The sequence below is a fragment of the Sciurus vulgaris genome (genome assembly GCF_902686455.1).
Source record: "Sciurus vulgaris genome assembly, chromosome: 8".
NCBI classification, from domain to species: Eukaryota; Metazoa; Chordata; class Mammalia; order Rodentia; family Sciuridae; genus Sciurus; species Sciurus vulgaris.
In genome coordinates, this window is record NC_136468.1 from 97645387 (window position 1) to 97663202 (window position 17816).

The 17816-nt window shown below is 38.5% G+C and overlaps 1 protein-coding gene across 5 annotated transcripts in view; it reads right to left on the reverse strand.

Moving 5' to 3' along the window:
• The window catches only part of ELMO1 (engulfment and cell motility 1), a 565675-nt gene that overhangs the window by 354814 nt on the left and 193045 nt on the right, over window positions 1-17816 (reverse strand). For all 5 annotated transcript variants that reach the window (XM_079151165.1, XM_079151164.1, XM_079151167.1 and 2 more), the window contains 3 exons: window positions 11043-11142; window positions 3763-3914; window positions 1387-1465 (listed from right to left, as the gene is read on the reverse strand). In XM_079151165.1, the coding sequence (XP_079007291.1) occupies window positions 1387-1465; window positions 3763-3914; window positions 11043-11142 (331 nt within the window). The remainder of the gene's footprint in view (window positions 1-1386; window positions 1466-3762; window positions 3915-11042; window positions 11143-17816) is intronic.

Here is a 17816-nt window from a genome sequence, read left to right on the forward strand (position 1 = left end):
AGCCAACTTCTGGGCTGCCTGGGAGCTACTATAAGCGCAGTACTTAAGTACAAATACCAAAGGAGTAGCCCACCCACGACCTGCAAAGCCACTCTTACAAACCCAGCATAGGCTCCCAGAGGCCCGGCACCTCTTCCTGGCTCTAGTCAATTCAAATCAAACTCACAGGAAACTATAAAGTGACACTACCCACTGTGTAAAAGTAGCATCCCCCCCATGCAAATGTAGTCCCCGAGGAATGAACAAACAATTCTAAATGGAAAATGAACCTGAACCCCCTGGCATTTAGCTCCCAAGGTTTAAAGTCTCTAAAAATGAAAAAAAATATAAAGATTCTTCTTTTTTTTTTTTTTTTGCAATGCAGGGGATTGAACCCAGGGCCTTGTGCTTGCAAGGCAAGCACTCTACCAACTGAGCTACATTCCCAGCCCACAATAAAAAAGGTTCTTGACACAGCCTTTTAATAGTAGCAGGTTAACTTCCTAATTTCTTCCAAAATAATTCTTTGACAACTGTCATGAAGTCCCCCATCGGGTTTTCTAATGGCTAAAAGATCTCATATTTCCATGCAGGTTTTAAAGGAAGTGAAATGTGACCAGGGAAATATATTATATGCTATGTTGAGAGGAAAAAAAATATGAATGGGACTTTTAGGAGTGAGTTAAATTCCAAGATACAGTAAAATCAAAATTCTACTTCTTCCACATCCCCCACTACTATAATGGTCCTTTCCCTAGTGGAAGAGAATCAAAGACCTACAAAGAGAGCAAAGGATAGACTTCATATGGGTACACTTAAGGGGGGCCCTTCTCTTTTCTGCACAGAGGAGGGGAAAAGGACTGCTCATTCCTCCCAGTCACATCCACACATGGACAGAAGACATCACCAAGCAGATCCCCTCTGACATATGAACATAGTTATCTCACCCAACGGCTGTAATCTGCATCTTTTCCCTCCTGTCTTCTCACCTTTCCATGTCCCCCAACCCAGGGCAAGGTGCAACAGCTCATCCAAAACATGGGGATAGCACCTCTTCACCCCAGTGAGCATCTAATGCCACAATGGAAGATAACAGGGGTCCCAATGCTGCCTGCACCATAGAGGCAAGGCTATACAAGGCTATACTAGTCTACTCTCTGGGCTTTTACACCAGATCAGACTTCACGGCACCAGTCTCCTGTCCCAACATTTCCAGTGTTCATCAGTCAAGGGCTTGCCCATCTCCATCTTCCCACCACCTCCAGGACAGAGCTGCTCTGGACAACCACCCACAGAGAGAGCAGCAGCACAGACCAAGGTGGCCCCAGATGGGAAGGAGAGGACATTCAGTGCGTGAAACGTCCCCAGCCCTGGACACAGTCCTAAGACTAAGGTGATGCAGCTTACCTGCCTTCTCTCATCAGGGGCCTTCAGGAAAAGTGCATTGATCACAGCGATGGTATAGGTTTGGATTTCCTGGTCTGTTCTGTAAAGATATAGAACACAGAAAGTCAGAAGAGGTGAGCCCTGAGGCAGACCTTGATGAGGTTCAGCATCACATACATGCACCCTTTTCCCAGAAGTTAGAAAGGCAGAGCCTAGGAAATGCATTCAGCACTCGAATGTATTTCAACCACCATGAGCCTGGAAACAAGGTAGGTGCACAACTGCTATTCTAGGCACCCTGTTGGGGATCACTCAGAACCACAGGCAGCCAGGTAGCTCTCTCCCATCTCTCTTTTAATAGGATTAAAGGCATGTAGCTCAGTGCTAAAGTACTATCCTAGCACATATGAGGCCCCCGATTCAATTTGCACCACCATGAGAGAAGGAAGAAAAAAAATAGCATGAACCCAGGAGATGTAGTTACAGCCACAATAGTCATTGTGTGTGTGTGTGTGTGTGTGTGTGTGCGTGTGTGTGTTATGCATGATACATATCAGGGCGCAGCTATGGACACCTCCACATTCCTATTCTTATTTAAAGGAAGCTACTTTGTCTCTATTGCTATATTACATATTTCCAAAATCTATTTCCAAATGGAAACTTTCAATAGAAGAATGGGTATTTATGTTCATAAATTTGTTTTTCACTGGAAAAAAAAAAAAAAAAAAAAAACAGGAATTCTAAATGAAGTAGAGACTGAAGGTAAGCCTCATGATAAATAGTAAATAAAAAGGACCCAAGGCAGAAACAAAGGCAGCCTAGAAGCTCCATTTAGGGATCCTCTATCAGGCTGGTCAGGGAGAGACAGAGCTTAGAGTACGGCCTGTGGTAGGATGGGATTCAAAGCCCTGTGCACCACAGGCTGCTTGTGTGGTCTTGGACAAGCTCGTGGGTATCCCTAAGGCACAGTTTCCTCATCTGTAAGAACAATATATTTCACAGTGTGGCTGTGAGGAAGATAAAATGAGATAATGCATATAAAACCCTCAGCATAGTGCTTAGCAAATAATAAACTCTCTTCTTAGGTAAAGTACATTGTGAATGAGCACACGTGCCCCAGAGAGTAAGAAAACAGGCTGACTGTAAAGTTAATACATTTCGCTTTCAAGGACACATGAAACATCTTATTTCTGGAGAGGTTACATAAAAAAAAAAATCATCATTCTGGAGAATAAGGTACCATTCACTGAGGCCACAACCCACAGCCTCTTTGACTTAAATTTTAAATTCTGGTCATCCTCCCATCTCCAAATGAAGGTGGAGGGCAAGAATGTGTTTAGGGAGTTTACATTATAAACACAACAGTTAACATTTTCAGTGTTTTGAGAGAACCACTGAATACTCCCTCTCACTCCCACCCTGCACCACCAACCCAAATGAGCCAAGCAGATTTCCTCTTGAGAATTGGCAAATGTGACCTGAAAGACCAGAGGTACAGCCACCAGGAACCTGTCATGCTGGTGCCAGCCAATATGCTATAGAAAAGGTCTGCTGCTGAGGTCTCCACAGAGGCCATAGTTTCTTTTCCAAAGCATTGTTATGTAAGTCATTTCTAGATTCTACAATGTACCCCATGTATCCTTCCAATAAGCTCCCCCTCTAGTATAAGCTAACATAATATATGTTGTACCAGCAACCCCAAATACTTTGTAGCATTATACAACAGAGTCCTTCTTAGGGTGGCACCATAAGAGACAACCGTATCAGTCTCCTCAGGGTGGAGAGAAGGGAAAAAATCCTGTAGGACTGTAGGTTGCTAGGGAAGCTAACTGCCACATTATAGCTCAGACTTCTAGGAAAAAGTAAATTTATTATATTATAAAACACGAAAGAAGAATGTCATTGTTGTCACCTTGAGTCTAACTGAGGAAGAAGCCTACCACTAAAAATTCCTAGTTGAAAATACCTAACATAAAATTTCTAATCAATTATGAAAACATTCATGATATTACAGAAAATACTATCTTATATAGTTAGGGAAAGAATACTAAGAACTGAAGAAAACAAAGGGTCTTATTTTGTCTTATTAAAAGGATAACTATTAATATCTACTAAAATTCACCAAAACTGGGAGTCTCCTAAGTTCCAAACACTGGGGACAGACAGTGTCAATACATGAAACTCACAGGGATGGAGAGTGGGTAGGAGGCAGTAATTGTGTTGTTTCAATGTGATGGTGGATGATCTTGGTACATATTTTAGTTACAGGTCAAATCGAGATTCTGCTTTTTTTTCCTTGTATAATTAATTGAAACATTATATAAAGTTTCCCAAGGCAGGACTGCGGCTGCCTCCCTGAAGCACAGTCCCACTCCCAGGGCACCTCAGCATGCTTACCCTTGAAGATGAGGAATGAGTTGGCCAATAGTGATCTCCTGCGCCACCTTCTGGTAGAGGTCATGGCTATTGAGCACCATCGACTCCAAAATGGCCAAGGACCGCTGCAGGATTGAGATGTCTATGGCTGACTTGTTCACAAAGCTTGCTATCTGAAAATCCAAGCGGGATACCATTGATTGCTCATGGTAAGCAGCGCAGGGAAGTAGAGAAGGGAACTGATGAAATGTACCGGGAACTCAATAAAGGAAACCAGACACATAGCACAAAACAGCAAGAAATGTAATGAACCAACGGCGACTGCTCATGACATCATTACAAAATGCCATTTATCCTCTTCTTTAATTCAATAAAAATTAGACATTTCTATAAGTGACATTTTTAAAGAACTATTCTGTCTGGTCTTCTCAGCATTCTTCTTCTGAGCTTCAGGTTTCATGGGCAAGCAATTTCAGAACATATATTGTAAGGATCCCTGTGTTTCTCTGAGGCAGTAATTTCAACAAACACTAATAGCAACTCCTCCTCCATTCCCAGACCAGTCCTTCACCCACACGATCCATGACTTTTACATTCTTATTATGTTCCCGTTTTGTTCTTAAGGGACTCACACAAATCACGCTTGTCAACGCAACTACATTGGCAAATTCTTAGTGCCTGGCCACTCTCCTGGCTATTCCTAAATAAAAAACTCTTTCCCCTATTCTTTCAATTTCTTATGGTTAAAATAAATTCTTCTCATTTCTCCCAAATGTAGCAAACAGGAAATCATTTAAATTAGCAGTGCTAAAAGTGAAAATACTAGTTTTTAAGCTCTCAAATATATTCCCTAAAGAATTAATCACTAAAGCCTCAATATAATAAATCACAATATAAGAGGGAAATAAAATAGGGGTTAGAATAATGGATCACAGCAATCCAAACACATGGGCACCATAAAGGTTTTATTTTAGAGACCTCATTAAAAGTTATTGCTGTCTGTTGACAACTCATACTAAAAGGCCATTATTATATCAACATAACGACTGCTTTCTTAAAAGCTAAATAACTTGGTCCCATGACAAGTAAACACTTGCTGCTTCCCTCTGTCAACACCAATCTCTCCCTTTCTGCTGTCCCACCCCGTCCGCATCCAGTCTCCATTCCTGTACTCAATAAAATGCAAATATTCCCAGGCCAATTCCAGACCACAGACTCCCATGGAAAGTAAGGTGGGAAGGGAAGATAAGGACCCCGCCTGCTCTGGATGCATCTGGAGCTTGGGGATGGGAGATAGTGAAGAGGGAAGAAGTACAGGGATATTAGTATTTTACACTCCAAAAAGTTATTATTTTATAAAACAAACTACTGGAAGAGCATGAGAACTTAAGACCCTGAATAGACTGTTTTAGTTCTTCTCATGCCTAATAAACCCCCAACGTGTTTACTGTCCTTGGCAAGCGTCTGCACTAAACCTCACATCTGCTCCAATCTAACAAATCCAACATATGAAGGCCACCTTTGGCCATCGTTCTCTGACAATGCCCTCACACTGCATTCACAATTTTATACTTAACTTAGGCCCCTGTTAAGTAGAGTATAAACTCTTTGACTTCTCCACCTCCAACCCCCTCACTTTTTAATATCCCAGTATGATTGGCACTGGTATTAGGAAAGCAAAGAACTCATTTGATGGCAATAGTTCTTGTTTTCTCTGTACTAATTCTCTCCTCATTCCAGCCTCCAGTTCTTGTTTCCACTTGTTAAATCTGGATATTCCCTAAGCCTCCCTAGAGTCTTCCACCTGAGCACCTGTTGCTGTTATTGTGAAAGTTCCTCCACCCCAGGCCTCATCCCCTCTTTTCATTCATTAGGTATTTACTCATCTGTTAATTGATTCACTCAAGTAATAAGTATTTGTGTGTGTGCCATGCACCAGGCCTGCACAGACCTACAGACCTGGAAATGCAAGGATGAGCAAGACCCACACAGCTTTTAATTTCAGGACCTTATGGTCTAGCAGAGATAGATCAAATATCATTTACTACAAAATATATTAAATCTATTAAATTATATTAAATATATTAAGTTTGCCATACAAAAGATAACCTCCATTTATATATTTCGACAAAGCCTCAAAATTAAGTGGTGTGAAAAGCAACCCCATATTCTTCTTTCTCTTTCCTTCCCTGTTATAACTCTTCCTTAGGTATCCATCATCAATAGTGATTATCATTCCCAGTTTCCTACTTTTTATCTCTGTGAATACATTTGTAGTACATGCTAAATATACATTCAGCATATACACACAACACTGTCCCAGAGTAATCCCCTACTTCATGGGGATTAAACCTCTATCTTCTTCAGTTTCTTCTATGTTCAAGTTCTCTAATGAACATAAATTTACCCTTTACTTTCACAAATACCTTTTGAACAATATTTCCTTTCTCAAAATGTTCAATCGCTTCTCACATGTTTTCTGATATAAAATACACTTCTTATAATGGGTTCTTAAATTCTCTACAAACCATTAACTCTCCCCTGTTCAATGATGACAAAATAATTTGTGGTCTCTACTTTAATTCAGAGATATTTATATCCCACATACATATTTCATTTCCATTCACCATTTCTACTTATTTCTTTCCTGTGAAACCAATCTTTTACTTTCATAAAATCATTCTTAAAATATTATTTTCTATCACCCCTTCCTTAGCAGGTAGTACCAATGCTAAAGTAGGTTACCTAATGAGTATTTTGTATAACACAGTGGGCTGAGTGCCTGCCTTTTAAAGAAAAGGTGCTCAATTCGTTAAGCCCTCTGTATAATTCTAGAGTAGGTATCAGGCACTTTTAAAACTAACTTCTTTCTTTTGTCTTTGTCAGTGGTTTTAACCAGACATTTAGAAGGTCCAGGACTTTCACTGAATGTATATTGACAACAAGGTCAGAGCTGATCCAAAAGAATATAAAGATTATCTTGCTCAAGGGAACTTAAGACCAACTCACTCGTGAATGTACAAATCAGGATATGTACAATCCTGTGTCCAGTTTGGAAACTGTAGATATTAATATAACTACAGACTGTTCAGTTAAATTTCATTTTCCTCTACCCCTCAAAATATTCAGAATGGTTTCCTTTGCCTTCCAATCATCCCCTGCTCCACAATTGTACTTTGGCAGACATGGCTCAACCTTCAACCTGACAGCCTGTATCATAAAGAACAGGTCAGAGGAGTTAGTGGTACTTATACATCTGACCTCTTCATGCTGCTCATTCATTTAAAATGCTACCTTAAAAAACCTGAGGACTATTTTTAAGAAGCTAAAGGGCATCACAGTGCAGGAACCAATAGCACAATAACCCTTCTTAGGGTCACTAAGAACTCAATCTCAAAAATCTTGTATGTTATCAAAACCAAAAAGAACCAAGGACAGCATGAAGCACCACTCTCAAATTTTAAATTATCTGGGCAGAGGTTTATAAATCTCTGAAGATTGTAGGAGGCAGAACTTACTATATTTCTTTAAAAAAAAAAAAAAGGCTGCATGTTTGTCCAGGCACTGAAAATATGTGCAGGGCGAGCCAGGTCTCCTCAGAGCTAAGGTCTCCAGAGCACAGTTATGAAACTTTCCTTTCTAGAGAAGGTGCTAATGTTGTACTTGGCTAGGGGAAAACCAACTCATAACACAGAAAGTTCTTTTTTTTTTTTTCCTCTTTCTTCTGCATGTCTTCCTACCCTTTGCCTAAGTAGCCAAGTGTTTAAAAAGCAACCACATTATATATTGGCATCAAGGAATTCCAGGTCTCAGAGTGTTTATGAAATGATGTTATTTATTGCAGCCACAATTTGTAAACCAGAATCTAGATCCACATATAATGTAACAGAAAAAGAGATAGGGGCTGGCAGGGAAAAAATATTTCTCCAAAGTGGTATGAATTTGGCATTAATAGGAAGCCAACTTTGGACCACAGAGATAGGCATCTTTTGTCAGTGCATTTCCTCGTTGATTTTTGTGGAAATAAAGCTCCATTTAAAAGACAGTTGCCTGCATACAAATCCGGGGTTGTCAGAGTGCTGAATTTGATCCAGCTAATGAATAAAAAGTTAATCTTATAAAAAATTAAGTAATTTTCTGATGACTATTTTTCAAATCCATGTAAGGAATCTCTAAGTAGTAATGTAAGGGAAATGTAATAACTGAGAATGAAATAAGGAATATATTAAAATATCTTACCTTTTTTAAAAAATATTCATTTTTTTTATTTTAATTGCCAAGACTGTTGTCTTTGCTTCCTTAGATTTAATATGATTTTTAAATTTAATTTCAATGAAAAAAACCATTAAGTACTCAGAAAACTCATTCATTAAGTACTCAGAAAACTAAATTATTGTCTTTGTTGCTGACTACTACTCACATCATTTAAAGACACACAGCTTTGTCATTCTTTTTCACTCAAGACCGAAACTTTACCTTTAAAATATATTAGATATGGTACCACTATATTGCTTCTTTTTTCCAAGTTCTATTTTTTAAATGCTTTTAAAGCTTCTAAGCAAATGCTAATTATTCATTTTATAGAAATGCTTGAAGGTCTCACTCTGCACCAGGTCCTGAGGATAAAGTCATGAAAAAAGCCATGTTTCTCCCTCCTAGGCTCAGGGTCTATTGGGAAAGACAATCAAATGAACAAGAAATTCACAAAAATGGGAGAAGTGCTGGCACCAAGTAATATCTGAGATGTGAGCTGCACAGAGAGCAGCAGAAATTACTTAAGTTTACCAACAAGGCCCGGGAGGGCCACAGAGGGGACAGTACTAGTTAAACTAGGCTCCTGACATGACTTTTTGCAACCCTGGGAGAAAGAGCTCTGGCGTATGCAACCAAGGATGCCCCCACTCACTATGAACTCACTGGACCCTCTAGTCACAGCATCCTGGCCTCCTAACCAAGGAACAGCAAGACTCAGCTGCTGTGTTCTGGAAACAACTGCGGTGGGGAATCCAAGGAGCTCAAGTCAGTGACAATACAACATAAGTCCAAGGCATTCACATTCAGGACATTATAGTTATTTTTTTAGAGCAAGAAATACTCTAATTAGAGATGCGCAAGGCCATTTGAATATAGGAAAGAAAAGCCTGCTGCAAATTCAGAAATGTGTTAAAAATTTGTGGTTATGTATGAAAGTCTCCCAAACTCAATATCTTCAGAGTTGGGCTTGCTTCTCTAGAACTTATCTTAGAAAAACGGAATATAGCAATTTGTTTTCTGTTCTCATAATCTAAGGTCTCCCTTCTCTGCCACCAAACAAGGAATGTGCTTATAACACATTAGAATTCCTTTGGCTTTCTCACCTCTAATAGTTTCTTTTCTTTTTAGGAACTCATACCACTGACAAATAAAGACCATCTTTCTTTTTATGCATGTTTCCTTTCAGTTCCCTTAAGTTATCTTCTCTGGCTTTATGGATTTATAGAAGGAAAGAAGATCCAGAAGAAGAAGAAGGCTCAAGAAGGCTCGGAGTTCCCAATAAAATTTTGTCTTTAACAAATCTGCAACTCCACATAGACTTTCATCATGGTGCCTCTGTTCCCAGTACCCCCACTGGACAAAGGAGGGGATTCCTCTGCCCTTCCATTCCAAGAGCATCATCCCAAAATACTCAGTTACTTTAAAGAGAAAAATCAGTAACTCTCCCCAAGAAGCACTACCTCAACTACGTGATCAAAAGACTAATGTGACATAACTCTGAGACAATGCAAGGAGAAGGGCACACCAATCCTAATGTAGGACTGTTGTTCAAAATGCATAACCTTCCTTAGGTGAGCCATGAGGGGAAAATGAGACACTCCAAACCTAGACATTCTACAAAATAACTGACCAGTGTTGTCAACGAGTGTCAAAGTCATGAGTGACAAGGAAACACTGATGGACTGACACAGACTGAAGAACACTAGATCTAACAGTTAAATTCTATGTGGGATCCAATCCTTAAAGAAAAAAAAAATGGTGAAATCAACTAACAATATAACTGTACTATCATGTAGGCAGCATGGGGGAAAACCGGATGAAGAGAATACAGGGTTCTCCTACTAGTCCACACATTCTATACTATTTTTGTAACTTTCCTTTAAGGCCACCATTATTTCAGAATAAATGGTTTCAACTTCAAGTGATCTTTACTGAACTTCACTGTGATTTTGTAGCTTTTGTACAGAGTCACTGAAATTATTTTAAATAACCCTTCTCAGGAATCCATACTTTTAAAATAAAATTTATGAATTCATAACATCTCTTTATTCCTTACCCAACAGCAGACAGAACAAAATGTCAATCAAGTTATTTTACAAATATTTAGAATTGATAAGAAATAATAATCATCCATATTCTAATATTGTATTTCAAGAGTTACATGGTCAGGTTTTTTTGCTTTGTTTTGTTTTTGTTTTTTGGATTGAGCCCATGGGAGTTTAATCACTGAGTCACATCCCCAGTCCCTTATATTTTTTCATTTTGAGACAGGGTCTTGCTAAGTTGCTGAGGCTTAGCTTTGAACTTGCGATCCTCCTGCCTCAGCCTCCTGAGTCACTGGGATTACAGGCATGTGCCATGATGCCTGTCAGGACTACTTATTTTTTGTGAGAAGAATGGAAACAGAATTGGAAATTTGCAGGCGTGTCTTTACCATGTGTCAATTGCTGGGAATGTAGGGATTCTTTGGCTCTTTCTCCTTAATCCAGGTCCACCTTGGCCTACCCCTTTGTCAGATTCCTGTCAAAGGAGGAACCAGTTTGACTGGTTGATGTCTGAGACATTTATTGCCCCGGGATACAATTAGTAGGACCCTCTATCTAAGACATACTGAGCCAGGCATGCCTTGCCTCCTTCTCTTAAATCCCTGGTCCAAGCTTAAGAATGCAGGAAACTGGTGTCCTTTCCCTGTTTCTTTCCTTGTCCCCGGGGATGGATCACTAAAGAACAGTAGGAACCTTATTTAGGTTTTGAGAACTTGGAGTCCTGCTTGGGGCAGTGGCAGACACATATATGGTCATTAACAACATGGCACTTTCACTTCCCTTAACTCTGGGTACCCATACGCAATCCCTTATAATGTCTACAAGGACTAAATGTAATTTTCACAAAGAATTTGGGTGCTCTGATTCCCACCTACCTAATGCTATAAAATACCACAACCACTTGTTAACATAAAAAAAAAAAAAATTATAAAATATCTTCAGAGAAAAAGATCTGTGAAAGAGGAAGTAATGGTAAGTCCAGGGAAGCACAGTTCACATTACCTTCTTAATAAACGCCACTGAAAATGTATCCCACGACACAATGCCATGGTCCATCAGCTCCACAAAGGCCGTCAGAGTGAAGGACAGCATGTCTCCAAAGCTGCAAAACAGAGAGGCCAGAGTCATGGGCCCAGAGCTGAGCACTGGGAAAGATGCAGAAGTGAAAAAGTCTTAGGAAAGCAGAATTTTCAAAGACCACTGGCTTAAGCTGCTGGACACAGATAACCCTCGCATACCAATGTAGGGAAGGGGCAGATGCTCAAAGTCAACTGGTGCTTCAGAGTTGGACAGGCCTGGCTGCATGCTGACTCACTCCAGAGAGCTGCATCACACTGAGAAATTCACTTAACCTCTCTGAGCCTGTTTTCTCAGCTGAAAAGCTGGGTAGTGAGTAATAGCTATTTAACCACAAGGCAGCCTGAAGGGCACTTAATAAAGTATGCATCATATAAACGCCACCTTAAAGAAAAACTTCTCAGTAAATAAAAGATCTAAGAAAGAGTAATGCGCTTCCTTTATTATCCACAGCTACGAAGGCGGAAGATTGAAAATGTGAAGAGTATCAGTCTTTGGAAAGGATCCAAGTGCCTATACTTACCTCTATGTATGTACACAAATACAGTATACATGGAAGTAAAAATGCTCACTTTGATGTTACACTGGCTGATACTCCATCTTTAGCCAGTGGGTTTTATGGAGTACCTATGGAGATAACCACTCGGTGTGATGGTTTTGCTAAACCTAAGCTTACTGTGATTCAGAAGCTATAGGAAGGGTCTAACATGTTCAGAAACCAGAGAAAGATTAGGAGGTGCTATGGTTTGGACTAGCATCCCCCAAAAGTCCATGTGTTAAAGGCTTGGACCTTAGCTTGGCATTCTTGGAAGGTGGTGGAAATATTAAGAGGTGGGGCCTAATGGGAGTCTTTAGGTCACTGGGGACATGCCCTTGAAGAGGACTGTGGGACCCCAGTCTCCTTCTCTTTCACTTTCTGGCCACGAGATGAAGGTTGTGGCTCCACCACAAGCTTCTGCCATGATGTGCTGCCTCTCCCAAAGCAATGGGGTCAATCAGTCATGGGGTGATACCTCTAAAACCATTATCAAAATAAACCTTCTTTGTTTATAAGTTGATTATCTCAGGTACTTGTTATAGTGATGGAAAGCTAAAACAGGGAAGCTCAGATAAAAGCACCATCTTTCTTTTTTTTTTTTTTTTGTACCAAGGATTGAACCCAGGGGCACTTAACCACCACTTAGCTATATCCCAGTCGGGTTTTTTTTTTTTTTTTTTTTTTTTTTTTTTTACTATTTTTTAAGTTGTAGATGGACACAATACCTTTATTTTATTTATTTATTTTTATGTGGTGCTGAAGATCAAACCCTGTGCCTCACATGTGCTAGGCAAGTGCTCTACCACTGAGCTATAGCCACAGTTCCATCTCAGCCCTTTTTTTTTAAATTTTGACACAGGGTCTCACTAAGTTGCTTAGGGTCACACTAAGTTGCTGAGGCTGGCTTTGAACTTGCGACGCCCCTGCCTCAGCCTCTGGAGCCACTGAGATTATGGGTGTGGACCACCACGCCTGGCTAAAAGCACCATCTTTCTATGATAGTTCCATCTTGTACACTTATCAGACAATATTCTAATTTCTAGTGCTTTCCAAAGACATTTTGACAGACATGTATATACTCGGAATCCTTCACAGATAATCACCTTTACCATAAATGATCACCATCACAATATTAACTCAAAATCCTCAAGATTGATTTTCTCTCCCCACCCCCCTGAGTACATAAAACTATGCCAATCACAATTTTTGCACTATATTATATAATTGATTTTTTTAAATAAAGGTTAGTCATATGTTTAATCTATAGGCCATTATTTTTACCTCACAAAGTCTCCTAACAAATTTTGGTAGAATCTGCCTAACTATTTTCAATTAATAGAATAGAAAACAGGTTCAAATTTCTTTTAAAACATCTTCTCAATTTCCCTTCTTGTTACTATTCTACTTAGTCCAGTCTCAAAAACAACCTTTAAAATTCTGCCCCACCTCAGAAGTTGTAATGCTATGAGAAACCTCTAGAGAGGAAAGTAGCCCTTAGGGAAGAACTGTGATGCTAGGCTGCTGAGATCAGAGGGAAAGAGATGCAGTAGACCAAAATGGCCGAGAGGGTGGTGTCTGGCCTAGGGCAGCTGAGGTTCCCCTCCAGCTCTAAGTGGGCAAGTTATCCACCATCCCATGCTTCGTTTCCTCATTCATTAAAAACAAGGATGAGGATGATAGTAGCGGTGGTGGCATTCAACTTGGAGACTGCTGGAGAAAGGAAATGAGCTAACATACTTAAATCCCTTTTAACAGCATGTGGCAAATAGCAAGCAGCATGTGAGTGCTAGCTATTAGCACTATACAAAGGTAGCATTTTAAAAGGTGAATGAAGTTCATAATATCATTCATTTTGCCTTCATTGTGTAAAGGATTCTCTGTTCTTAGAGCCAGAAAGGAAAATACAAGAAAAGCCAAACCATTCAGGTCACATGGGAAAAGAAAAGCACCTCTAACTTTTCAAAGCAGTATGCAGGCAGGACCAATCCTACAGTTGCCCCTAGGTGGCATCAGAGGCCAAAAAGAAAATCCCATACAGAAAAACAAACTTACTGAAAGGAGAGAACATAAAACTAGAAAGATGGGTGGAAAATGAGTTTAACAGGGTAGCAAGAAAGGTTAAATAAATTTTCCAGAGTAACTCTCCTTACAGACAGTGAGTCACAAGAAGATCCACGTCTCAGATTGCAAAAGAAGGTAACTGTTTCAGGAAAATAAGAGCCAAGTAATAAATGCAATTAGTAAGTTTTATTAATAGACTAGGTAAGCATTTGTATTACTTTAAAAATGTATGACATAATAACATGTAATATTATTAGTAGTAATATTAGCAGACATTTTATTTATCTACTTCAAAACAAAAAAAAATAGTCATCATATAATAACCATAATTGGCATTTGCTTTTCTCTGGAATGGTTAAAGCGTTTCAAAAACTAAGAGATTCCCATAAATATGCCATGGGATGATGGCATCCAGGGCCACCACCCAGTGCAAAAATTTCTGCCTTGATAATGGCAACAACAGAACCAGCCATGGAACAGCTCGTGGCAGAGGAATACACACACTGTTGTATTCACACACTTCTTTTCACAGTCACAGATAGCAACCTGAGACTGAATGCAGATGACATTAGTCTTGCAGTCTTCATTAGCTGCTTTAAAAGCAAAAGAGAAGTTACATACATTCCCTCTATTATCTGAAGATAAAATGACTTGGCTCCCTAGCTACCTACTCAATGAAACCCTAGTCCAGATGGTGCTAGTAACACCTGGGAATGATTGATCTCTCCTAAAGTGCTCCAGAACTCTGTCTACAGACGCCTCATACAGTCTGCAAGAACCTTGGAAAAAATGATGTAGAGTAGGAGAAAGAATACCATTTGGTTTCCAAATCTCCAAGTTGATTTGGGGCCTAGGACTGCACTCTCTCTAGCTCTCCAAGAAGTGAAACAGCCTTTCTGAGACTACAGACAGGGTTTTCTGTGCTTTTCAGTTATCCTTGGGTGTGAATGACTGACAAGTGAGAAAAGAGCTTCTTCACACCACAGACCAACCAAGGTGCTGTGGTGGAAGGATCATTTTCTCTCTTCATTTAATAATATGATTTGTAGGTAGATATATAGAATGAACTGTATAATCCATTATATATTAAATACAAATAGGATATTGTGATAATGCATATTATATAACAAAATATTTAACACACCTATAATATACTTATTATATAAAAACTATATATACATATTGTATATGTGACATATAGAATTCATTATGACTGGTTGATTGAATAGCATGGTATATTTCTACAAAGGAAATTTTTTTCAAAATTAAACTTCAAGCCTTCAGTTGCAAGGAAAGGATGCCATGCTAAAATTTTATTACCTTTCAAATAAAAGGACCTCTTTTAAATGAGGTGGTTATAAAAGCTCTTATTATACCCTGACACCAGTGTTTATTTCCACTCCTAGAGGAATAATTCAGACTCCAAAGAGGGAAGGCAGCAGCCAAGACTCTACCTTTGAAATCAATGCTGAGTGCAGAGTATCAAGCCTTAAAAAAATTACAAATATAAAGCAACCGCATGGCACATTAGGAACATTTTTAATTTTTTTGGTTTATTTGTTTTTGATAAAGTGCTAGGCTAAAGATTCTGCAGTACCGACTGCCACGAATTAAGCCGTCTGCAAACTTTACATGCTGGTTGACAGCCACTGTCACAGCCAACACACCATGTGTGCTGGAATGATTCAAATAAATGTTTTTCATCAACTTAGTAGAGATCATCTCTACTCCAACAAAATCCAGCCGATCTCAAAACAAGCATGTAAATTTATGTTGCTAATTTTATAAGAGAATTGTGCTTCCAAATGTTTCTATGTGATGGCATGTCCAATACAGAACTGGAAAAAGGGTAAAAATAAAGACAATTTGTAAAGCTATCAATAAATCATATTAAATACATCCTTAATTGCCAAAGTTAATGGCTATAGTTCTGCCCTGCCCTTTGAGTTTTTTCATTATTTTCTACTGAAGGCAGGTAAAATTTAAACATAAAAGCATCTAGATACCCCCTTAGCCTTCAGAATCATAGCATGATTTATATCAGCAAACATTTTCAAGGATCCTTTTTTAAAGATCAAAGTGGATTCTACACCAATGATTTTGATTTGTCTCTTCTCTTATATTGATATCATACTTTGATAACTAAATTATATTAAGACTTGAAATATGTTAAGGAAAGCTTCCAACTTTGTTTTTTAGACTGTTTGGGCTACTACACATTTCCAATTAAATTTTAGGATTAGCTTATAGTTTCTTTTTCACACACACAAAAATGACTGATGTTGCACTGAACCTATAGATTCATTTGGGGAGAATTACTTTCTTAAATACTATCTTTCAATTCATGAAATGGTATATCTCTCCACTTATTTAGGTCTTTAATTTCTCTACACAATATATTTTTCAGAGGACATATACTGCATATCTCTTGTTGAATTTGTTCATAAGAATTTGATGATTTTTTATCATCAGAATGATCTCTGATGTTTTATAAATGGAAAATTTTTAATTTCATTTTCCAGTTTTCAGTGGTTAATATATGAAAATACACGGATGTTTATACTGAAATGCTGTATCCTGAGACCTTGTTAAATTCAACCATTAGAATTAGCAGTTTCTTTGTAGATTCCTTAGGATTTTCTATGCACGCTATCATGTCTTATGAGTACAGATGTGTTTACATCTTTCTTCTGAAATATTTTATTTCTTTCTTATTATTATATATCTTATTTCTTTCTTGACTTATTGCAATGGGTAGGAACTGTAGTATAATGTTGAAGAGAAGTGCAGAAAGTAAACATATCTGCCTGATTCCTGATCTTTATGGCAGAATTTTTCAGTCTTCCAGAATTAAGTTTGATGTTCTTAAGTGGCCTTTTTCAGGTTGAGGAAGTTCCATTTATTCCTAGCTTGCTGAGAACCTTTATTATGAAAGGATGTTGAATTTTATGAAATGCTTCTTCTCTAACAAGAGGATTTTTCTCTTTATCTTTCTCCTTCATTTTTTAAAAGCTGAATTATATTGATTGCTTTTCTAAATCAATTCTGATATAAATTCTATTGATCGTGACATGTTATTACTTTATATACTGCTTGATTATATTTGTTAATATGCTGCTGGGGATTTGTGTACCTCGATTCACTTGGGACACTGATCTATAAATTTTTATTACCTATGTAGTCAAGTTTTGGTACCAGAGTGATACTGGCTGCATAAAGTGATTGGAAAGTGGTTTCTCCCTCTTTTACATTCTGGAAAGCATAAGTGTAGATTTGATATTTCTTCTACAAATATCTAATAGAAGTCACCATCGGAACCAGTTTTCATTGTAGGGAAGGTTTTTGATAACAAATTCCACTTCTTTAATAGCTATGGGTATTCAGATTTTCTATTTCATCAGGAGTCAGTTTTGTTGTGTCAGCTGTAGTCCTCTGAGAAGCAGAGGCTGGGATGGAGTTAGGAGAACAAGAGGTTTACTGGGAGGTTGGGTAACACCTGTGAAACATAAAGGAGCAGAAAGCAGGATTGGACATGAAAATGTATAAACACGAGGCGGATCTGATATCTGTGAGAAGAACAGGGAAGGGAAGTGGATACAGATCTGGTAAAGTCTGTTAACTAATGGGGAACTCCAGAACATCACTTCCTGTTGGAGGAGTCCCGTAGTGAGCAGAAATGATCAGGCCCTGGGATCCCACCATGCTGACTGACTGGGAACTGCCTGATAAGAGTTCAGCCTTGACTTAAAAAGTGCCATCTATCTTGTACGCACTGACTAGAAGCTAACTTCTTTCCTCGTGACCAAGGAACAAGTTCTTTCATGAAGAGAGTTCAAAGCATCTGTTTCCAAAACTAATATATTTGGTAACTTCTGCTCCCCAAAACATTTGTCCATTTCATCTAAAAATTAAAATTTACTGGCATAAAGTTATTCACAATATCCTTTACTTTGTTGCTAATGTCAGTAGGATCTATAGTGATACACCTCTCTTATTCCTACTGTTGATATCTGGATTTCTTTTTTCCCTAAAAAAAAAAAAAAAAAAAAATTCAAAACTAACATGTTTGGCTTTAATTTCCTCTACTATTTGTTTCTTTT